This window comes from Myotis davidii, unplaced genomic scaffold (genome assembly GCF_000327345.1).
Source record: "Myotis davidii unplaced genomic scaffold, ASM32734v1 scaffold134, whole genome shotgun sequence".
NCBI lineage: Eukaryota > Metazoa > Chordata > Mammalia > Chiroptera > Vespertilionidae > Myotis > Myotis davidii.
In genome coordinates this window covers 4,099,056-4,109,003 of record NW_006288853.1, presented here as the reverse complement: position 1 = coordinate 4,109,003, position 9,948 = coordinate 4,099,056, and the positions used below count along the sequence as shown (strand labels likewise).

General features: G+C 55.0%; 1 protein-coding gene across 1 annotated transcript in view; it reads right to left on the bottom strand.

The window, feature by feature from the left end:
* Window positions 1-9,948, bottom strand: part of SLC29A3 (solute carrier family 29 (equilibrative nucleoside transporter), member 3) — a 38,981-nt gene that overhangs the window by 11,797 nt on the left and 17,236 nt on the right. Inside the window, exon 3 of the mRNA XM_006761015.2 lies at window positions 5,276-5,358. Within this exon, the coding sequence (XP_006761078.1) occupies window positions 5,276-5,358 (83 nt within the window). The remainder of the gene's footprint in view (window positions 1-5,275; window positions 5,359-9,948) is intronic.

Sequence of the window (9,948 nt, the reverse complement as noted above, 5' to 3'; positions counted from 1 at the left end):
ACCCCGAATGTAAGCCCTACACTCCTCCCACCCCCCACCCTGCCCAGACACTGCCTTTCAGGGAGGAGAGGGAAGGCTGACTCTCAGAGAAATTGCACATTCTTATTCCAGGGAGAGAGAACATCATCTAAAGAGGCTGCTTCAAAAAAAAAAAAAAATAATAAAGAGGCTGTTTAAATCATCAGATTAGACTAAGCTTTAAATCGGATTGGAAGTTAAGTTAATTTTCCTGCTAACCAGTAGGTGAGGGCTGGGAGAAAAGCCAGATTAGTTATACACAATTTCTTTTTTTGACTAAAAAAAAAAAAAGATTTGAAAGGTAGAAAAATATATACGTACATAAATAGGTGTGAAATGATGAACATGAAAAGCAAGAAAAAAATTTTCTAGTGCTTTTGTGGCCCCAGGCCAATCTGTTCCCTTCTGATGCGGCTGACAGAGCCGGTGCTGCCTCCGTTTTCTGAGGCAGCAGGAAGCCCAAGAAGTGAAGGGATGGTCCAGAGCCATGTGTAAGTCTGTGGGGAGCTGGGACTAGAACCCGGGTCTGCAGAGCCCCAGTGCAGCAGAGCCTGGAGGCAGACCTTACTGGAACTCCCCGGGTGAAGAATGAGAACACCCTTCTTGGTCTCTATTGTTTGTTACCAAGGGTGCCAACTAACACAAAGAGGCAATCAGGGCCCCCAGCTGGGAGCACATGCTCAGGGTGCCCGCCCCTGTGCCCGCCCTCCTACCAGGAAGCAGGCTGCAGTGACAGGTGATTAACACCTGCTAAGAGCAAACTTCAGCCAGTGCCCAGGAAGGGGGTGGGTAAACACCCCAGCTCCCTCCCACGGGGTGTGTGCTTTCCAGGAGCCCAGAGCTTCCCTGGCAGGTCAGGCGTGGCACACCCCATGGGCATTCCCTATTGCCTGCCTTTCCTTCCTCTGCCTTCCCCACTCTCCTACCGCCACCTCCCAAATACACTACTTCTAAATAAAATCCTTGTTCTGGGGTCTATTTCTGGGGAGCCCCACACTAAGACTCATCTTCCCGGGGTTCGGAGGGGTCTAGGCCTGGGCAGGAGCTGGTGGGCAGCCAGGTGGAGCACCTGAGCCCCTGGGGCCCTGAGCATCTGTGTAAGTGCACACAGGTGCCCTGGAGGCTGGTGGGCAGGCCTGACCTCTGATGCTTGGCCACACTCAACGCTGCCACACAGTGCCCCGCCCTCCCCCAGCAGCTGGAGCGGCCCCGTTCACCCCCAGAAGAAGAGCCAGCAGAAGCAAGAGACTGGAGTCCTGGCCAGCTCTGCCACTGACTCACTGTGAGACCCCACGCGAACAGTCAACCTTTCTGGGCCTCAGTCCCCTCACCTCCAAAAAGAAGAGGCTGAATAAGATAACTTCCAGTCCCTTCCAGCTGATGACTCTAAATCTGGAGACACCCAGTGGAGAGAGGCTGGGGACGAATGCCCAAAGGTGTTAACAGTTCCTTGGGGCAAAAAGAAGGAACAGGCCAGACCAGGAGGTATGGAGCTACACAGAACAGGGCCTATATAAGCTGTTAACCTGAGGGCTGGCACAGGGCCTGGCAGGCACCTGGCAAACGTCAGCTGGATACACGAGTGGACAAGCAGGGGTACCAGCAGTGCAGGGGCGGCTTTCACACTGGGCCTGAGCCTCCCAGTCACTCTGCCTCCTGATCCCTCAGCGTGGCAGGGAGACAGCTGTGAGCATCTGCAGCGTTTCCAGCGGCTTTGGGATAGCTTCTGCCTCTACCCACCTCCTCGGAGGCCCTGCAGGACAGTCCACCCCGGGAGCTCTGGGGCCTCGCAGGAGCTCCTGTGCCTGTCACCACCCCGGACGTAGCTACTTGAACAGGACTGATGCTTTGGAGAGAGCTGGGGACTTCTTACCCAGCACCCACAGGGTGGGGAGGGGAGGGGAGAGTCAGGGATGAGGAGGTAAATGCCACCTGCATTAAAAAGCAATGCAAGCCACCTTTGCCTCCACCTCCCCATAAGGCCCCTCCCCTGCACGGTCTCCTCTGGCCTGCTCATTACTGGCTGCATAACCCCTTCTCCTCCATGGGCACCAGGCCCTCGGGACCTGGCCCGGGGCTATTTTCAATGCTCATAAAGCTTTATGATACATGCCAGTGCAGCCTGCCCCACATACACTAATGGGGCACGCTGGCTCCACTCTCTGAAAGTGGTCCAGGGGATGGTGATGCTGTTGGGATTTTAGGGGAAGTCTTGACAAGTGTTGCCCGGGTGTGGGTGTTCTGCACTGGGACAGGGGAAGGCCGAGATTGCTCCAGCGCCTGGACCCGGGGCAGGTCACACGGCCCTGAGACATGGAGAGGGTTGCCAGCTGTCCCAGGCTGGCTGCCAGCTCCCCCACCCCCTTGCCTGTGAGGCTCGGGACCCCAGGGGACTGATTTCTTCACAAATCTCCCACATGTAAATCCTCCTCATAAGTATTTATGATGCTGCGGATTGAGCATAATAAAACGCTCAGCGACTATGGATGAGCCAGGCAGAGAGAGCCGGGGTTCTCCAGGAGGCGAGAAAATGAGACATTTCATTCTTGCACATTAAACAAAAAACAGCTCAGCCTCAAACCACCTTCCGGGGGGCGGGGGGGCTCGGAGCACTCCCCACATTGCCCTCACCCCTCTCCCGAGGCCAGCGGAGGGCAAGGCCAGGCCGGGGCAGGCGGGACCTTCTGGAGGGAGCCTGAAGTGCTCAGGCCTCGGGGCCAGCTCTATGCCCAACCGGCAGCCCCGGGTCCCCACTGCAGCTCAGGGTCCCCACTGCAGCCTGGGTCCCCACTGCAGCCCCGGGTCCCCACTGCAGCTCAGGGTCCCCACTGCAGCTCAGGGACCCACTGCAGACCAGGGCACTCACTGCAGCCCCAGGTCCCCACTGCAGCCCCGGGTCCCCACTGCAGCTCAGGGTCCCCACTGCAGCCCCAGGTCCTCACTCTCAGGGTCCCCACTGCAGCCCCAGGTCCTCACTGCAGCCCCGGGTCCCCACTGCAGGCAGACCCAGACCTTCCTAAGCACCTCCCTCCTTCCAGCAGCTGGAAGCCAGGGCGGGACAAGCCTTAGGTGAAGGATCTGAGGTGTGGCTCTGGCTGCAGGGAGGGGCTGGAAAACCTGGGGAACTAGGAGGTAGGGGGCCCGAGGTTCTAGGCACAGATGTGGGGGAGAAGGATCCCAGTTCCAATGCTGGCTGCACCCTCTTATTAGCCATATGACCACCTGTAAAACAAGGCAGTAAGTTTCCTGTTCTAGGCTGTGGCAAGGATGAAAATGATACAACAGGGGATCTGCAGGCCTCACTCCTTGTTCCAGCCCAGATAGAATCTCCAGATCAGGAAGGGGCAGGAGCTCTCATTTATGTGTGCCTGGGCTAGCCCTGCTGCACAAGTGAGTGGACAGAGGATCATGAGAGAGGCCTAGAGAGGAGAGAGGGTAGTGAGGAGCCGAGGGACTCTCCCCATGGGGCTGTCCCCCTCTTCTTCCATCCCCTTCCTGTCCTCATGCTCTCTTTCAAGTCACTGCCAGGGACCCAGCTGTGCCCTCCAGGGGCTGACAGTGCTGAGGGAACCCCTGGCTCTGCTCCTAGCTCCATTCCTCCACCTCCTCAGGGCTGGGGAACTGGAGGCTGCACCCCCACTTCCTAGGACACTGAAGATAGAAGGCAGTCCCCATGTGCCAGGACAAGGGCCTGAGGCCATCTGAGCACCGTTCTCCTTGCTCTTCCAGCCTGCATTTCGGTTTGAAGACGGGTGCACACTCTTCAACATTCCTTCCACTGAGAGAGGGGTCTCTGTCCCCTTGGAACCAGGGGGCTCTGTGGCTGCCTTGGGCAGTCGGTGACGAAAAGTGACACCATGTGACTGCAGAGTGGAGGTTACGAGAACCACGTGGCTTCTGCCTTGTCTCTTGGAGCCCTTGTTCTTCAGCCACAATATGAAAAACCCTACTACCCGAGGCCAACATGGGAGAGACTACAGGGGGAGGGGAGCGGAGGGGAGGGAAGGGGAGCGGAGGGGAGGGAAGGGGACAGGAGTGGAGGAGAGGAGCCCCCAAGGAGGCCAGCTCCAATCCCAGCTGTCTGCAACCACATGAGACACCAAGTCAGAGCTGCCAACCGAGCCCGTGATTCCCAGAATCATGAGATACTAATTACGGTTACTGTTTTAAGCCACTATGCTCTGGGATAATTTTCACACAACAGGTCATTGGAACAGCCCCAGAGCATAACATGTTTGGAAAGACTGGCCAGTGCAGGCTTAGCGCACATGAGGCACATGTGCTGCCCCCGCTATTCTGTACTCAGACAGGCATCACTAATCCATCCCAGCACACTCCCCTAGGCCAAACGTGCCTTAGATTCCTGTTCAACCAGAAATCCAGGCGATCACTACAAATTGAGCAAAGTTAGCTAAAACGGGTTTGCCATTAGAGATTTAAGGTTTCAGTAGCTTGTGCCCCAATTCGGGTTTCTGAAACATGACGTAGCCACTGTTATCACCTGGCGGTAGCTCAGGGAATAGGCAGGCACAGTAGCTGGGGCTGTTGGCCTTATAAACCTTGACTGAGGATGGATAGCAACAGCCACCCACCCAATGGGGTCTACGGGCCTGCTATTGGCCTGACTGTCTCCTAAGTCATTCCTTCTTCCATGGCGCGTCCAGATGGGGGCTCTCTCCCAGCCCCTCACTAAACACAGGTTGGAAGTTCCCCACTGATCCCTTGGTGAGTAGTCGACACACGAGCTGGTGTCACCAGCTTAGCGCCGAGCAGTTAGGTGAGCCAGTCCCCACAGCCAGAGCCAGACTTGTGGGATGCCAGGCTCTTCTCTTCAACCTGCTCTCAGAAAAGCTCGGAAGACCAGCTCCACAAGACTTGCTTCCGGGTCCCGCCTCACCATCCAGGTGGTGTCCCTTGGCTGCAAGGCCCACAGCCAGGGCAGCCATTGATAGACAGGCCCCCTGGAGAGGAAGATGGGAGAAGACCCATGTCCCCCCGCCTCCTGCTGGCTGCTGATGACCCGTCACAGAGTGTGGCTCAGAAAGTCCGCTTCCAGGTGGGGCCTCCCACCGGCAGGGCCCCAGGTAACCGATCTGACTTCCCAATCTTCACGGAGGAGCCTGAGCTGCCCGCCTCCTACCTTGGCGGCCACCCTCTAAGCAGGCAGAAAAGCAGCAGCTATGGACAAAGGGCAGTGGAAGAGGCAGGAAGGGAAGGTCGTGGAGGTCGGGCTTGAGAGAGGGAGGAACGTGCCTACCTGTTGACAAGCAGGAAGTTCGCCACGAGGCACAGCACGGAGGGCACGGTGGAAGCGATGGAAAGGTAGCTCTCAAAGTAATTCTGTAAGCACAGAAGTGAGGAGGCCACTGAGGTTACTCGGGAATGAGGGGAGGGGTCCCCCAGAGCAGAGAGACAGGGCTCCTGTGGGGGGCTTCTCCCTCCTGTCTTCAGAAACCTACAAGAGATGGGTAAGACACTCCTGCCCCATCTCCAACCCAGGATCACTCCCTGGGTCACTCCACACACAGACAACCGATATGAGCCGTGCTAGGTGCTGGGGACATAAGGAAGGAAGAAGCATTGCCCCTGCCCGCAGAGTGGCCCCCAGTGATCTGCAGGCTACACTCCCCCTAGTCTACCTGCCCCACCTGTGGACGAGGCAAGGTGAACAGGACTCAGTGTACGTCTACAAAGAAAAGATTTGCCCCATCAGCCTTCTGAGCCCACGGTCAAACTCCAGAATTACCCACACGGGCTTTGTTATGACTCAACCACATCCTTGGTTCTTGCAACCAAGTGAGGCCTTTTAAAAACACACCGGGCGCTGATCCCTGCAGGGAAACGTTGTTCTGACTCTGGATTAGCTCCGTCAATAGGGCGGCTACTAAATGTCAAAGCCATTGGGAGAAAAGGCTCCTAGACTGGCCAAGCTGAGGAAACGGGGCATTTCCTGGAAGCAGCACATGGGTATTATAGACAGAGAGTACAGGAGCCCTCAGACGATAAAGAATTCCTGAACAGAATGTGCGGGAACCTACGGCTACAGAAGCTGTGCAGCAACCATATGTGTTTTTACAAAACTCGGAGAACTGTGCACTTATTAGGGCGGATTTTACTGTGTGCACCTTATCCCTCAATGTACTTGTCTAAAGACACAACACTGGCCCTGGCCGGTTTGGCCCAGTGGACAGAGCGCCAGGACTGAAGGATGCCGGGTTTGACTGTGGGCTGAGCGTTGACCCCTGCACCAAGCGGTTGCTGGTTTGATTCTGTCAGGGCACATGCCTAGGTTGTGGCCTCAATCCCCAATCGATGTTTCTATCTCTCCCTCTCCCTTCCTCTTTATCTAAAAAACAATAAAAACATTTTTTTTAAAAGGTTGAAGATCACTGCTAGAGAGCATAACAGGTGCTCCTGCCCGTTAAGAGTGGAGTGTACCACTGGGGGTGTAAGACCGAGTGTGAAGGTTTTTTTTAACATCTTGAAGCACCACAGGAAGTGACGTTAGAATTCTGTGACCCCCCCACCCCCCAAATCAGAGGTAGGAGCAGTGTGTTCTGAGGGAATTCCAGGTGGGGGAATGGGATGAGGGGGCTAAGTACTTGAGGGAATGGGAATGGGCGTGGGTTTGCGGATAGGTCCCAGAGGAGGTGGGATGTGAGTCAGACCTTGAAACAGAGGGTCAGACCTCTCTTTTCTGGGCGTCTCGCTGCAACGGAGAGGCCAAGACAGACAGATGTCATAATGGGCTCCTCCAGGCTGAAGCACAGACGCGGCCACCGTCCTTTGTAAGCCTGCAGAGTGCTTTTGGTCATTGAAACCTGCACCCTGAATGCAAGGCGATGGCAGCCTTGCAATTAAAATGATAATCACAGCCCGCGTGGCCCGTGAACCATGAGCCTTAGAAATAGCCTTCCTCCTTTGAGATGCCACTTCATTGTTCCTGCCCTGATGGGCTCAGCAGCCTGGACTGGTCCGAGGCCCTCAGTCAATTACATCTTGACACAGTGGTTGGGCCTACGTGAGGCCAGACAGGCAGGCAGGCGGGAGAAAGGGAAAAAGGCCCAGAGGAACAGCTGGCTGCAAATGGGGGCCAAGACTGCCCCGAGGCGAGCCCCCAGTGAGGCGCCCGTGGTTCCGTGGCTGCTCAGTCCGAGGCAAGCCCATGCAGGACCATCACGCGGGAGGCAGAACCTAACTCTGCCTTTTCAAGCAGAGCAGGCTCCGGTTGCCTAGCGTTTTAGGAATGGGGGTTTCTTCGGTAATTGAATGTTCTAGTAAATTGAAAAGCAAAAAACTTGGAAAGCTTAAATATTGACAACTGAGTAAGGCTATGTCTCCCTTCTGCTGACTGAGCCCATTTCTCTGCTTAACAAAGAGCAGGAGGGGGTGGAGGCATGAAGATGGGGACGGGCAGGCAGAATGGACTGGACCCTGGGCCATCTTTCCTCTGGTACAGAGGGGGCTGCCAATGGTGATGTAGGTTGACTCAGCACATCCCATGAGGCTTTTTTCTTCAACCTAATTCCTGAATAAACATGTGGGTGTTTTTTTTTTTTTTTTTTACATATTTGCTGCCTTTGCTTGTAAATAGAATTCTAGCAAAATGAGGTGTGGTGGGCAGACTCTCCAGGTGGCCCCAGGATCCCAGCCTCCTGTGTTCACGCCCTTGTATGATCCCTTTCCCTGAGTGTGGACAGGACCCGAGACTGGATTCTAACCAAGAGAAAACAGCAGTGGTGGCAGGTATACACGATGCTGTGCGTGGGACTGTGTTACATGAGATGGTAGCATCATCTTGCTGAACTCTTTTTCCTCCTTTGATGGCGCGGAGGAGGCAAGTGGCTAGGCTGGGGACGCCCACGTGGCAAGGACTGCAGGCGAGACCGCTGGCTGCTGAGAAGGGTTTCTGGCCAACACCCAGCAAGAAACTGAAGCACTCAGCCTACAACTGCAAGGAGCTGACTCCTGCCAACAACCAAACCAGCATGGGAACGGCCTTTTCCAGTCAAGCCTCCGCGAAGCCTTGGCCAACCCCTTGATGGCTGCCATTGGAGACCCCGGGAAGGACCCAGCTAAGCCCAGCCAGGGCCCGGCCTACAGATGCTGTGAGACAAGAAGTGTGTGTTCTTTTAAGCCACTAGATTTACAATATTTTGTTAACAGCAATAGATTCCTAATGAGAGTTTCAGATAGCTGAGTTCCTACTAACCAGCGTTTTTCTGAAATTGCAGCCTTCCTGTTGCAATTTAAATTCGGTTCCTTGCCCTGCCCGTGGCTCAGCTGGCTGACCGTCATCCCGTGCACAAAAGGTGGCGGGTTCGATTCCAGTCAGGGTACATACTCAGGTTACAGGTTAGATTCCCAGTCAGGGCATGTGCAGGAGGTAACCAATCTATGTTTCTTTCTCACACATATATTAATGATGTTTTTTTTTCTCTCTCTCTCTCTAAAATTAAAATAATCAACTAAAAGCCCTAGCCGGTTTGGCTCAGTGGATAGAGCGTCGGCCTATGGACTGAAAAGTCCCAGGGTCGATTCAGGTCAGATATTTTATATATATATTTTAAATCAATCAACTAAAAAAAAGAAAAGAATCTCTATTATTTCTTAAAAATTCAGTTCCTCAACAAAAACAGGGACAACTGATCATGACCTTTTATTCAACCTCCGGCCAGACAAGAAGGCCCGTCTCTCTGCCCCTTTAAGCGTAACAAAGGCTACGCATGCTGACTACATCATAGGCTTTGCTCACTAAGTCTTTGGCTGAAATTACGATCATTTATGCAAGTGGCATGCCCTGATTTCAAGAACCTGAACTGAGTTTACTACCCCCCTGGATCTGCGCACCTTGCCTGCCCCTCAGGCCTCTGCCCTGCAACTTGGTCCCACGGTGTTAAAGCCACTGCCACCGCTGCCAGCAAAGCGGAAAAACCCCTGTGTCTGCACTGCCTGGGCCCCACCGGCTCCCTGGTGGCTGGGGAGGGGCCAGTGACACTCTCCGAAAGGGGAGGGAGGCAGTCTCCTGAGGTAGACTTTGACCAGCAAGAGGCAGGCGAGGGGAAAGAGACAAGCGAGAAACTGCTTGCCCTTCCTCTCCTTCAACAGACTCTTCCAAAATGTGGTGGCTCCACGCGTCATCGTTGGCGACAGCCCGGGTGTCTGAGCAACCAGCTGTGTTGGCTGCAAAGCTGTGGCCAGCCCAGCAATACCGCAGCCAGTTTGCTCTCGTCCATGCCGGCCTCACTTCCCTCTCCCCGCACTGTTACTTCCCCACGACTGCACTCCCTGAGGCGGTATCTGCACAGAGGCGTTCTCAGGCTCCTAAGAAACGTCCCACAGTGAGACCTACATTCAATTCTTGATTCTGCGCTTTGCAGACCTGCAGCAGGCATTTCCTGCCTGAGTTCATCTCCTTTTCTTCTAGGAGTGCTGGGGCGACCTTCTCCCATCTCACTCAAGGAAAGAGAAAGACATTTGAATTCTGGTTCAAGCTCATGGCAAGTAGAATGGGAAGAGTGCTGCTCCCTCCAGAGCAACCCGTAACCGTCATCCCCGTAACTGTCATCCCATAGGGCGACTTCAGGGAATGCGACGCTTTGGGATAATGGATGCCATAGCTCACCTCCACTGGGCCCCACACCTGAGAACGTCCTCAAAGGCTCTGCTGTTATTTATCCCACCAGGTGCCCTGCAACATGGTTGATGAACATGGCCTCTACCTCCAGGGGTGAACCCAAGGACCCCAAAGGCCAGCTGTGGCCCCGGAGGAGGGGAGGGCAATGGTACTGGGTCACCGCCTACGACAGCAGGGGCTGTGCCTTGCACACCACAGGGGGCCCCATCCCTGGACTGTAAGACAGTGGAGCCCCTCAGAGCTGTGCAACATGGCAGCCCTGGGGCCGGGTTGGGTCTTGCGTAATTGCAGGT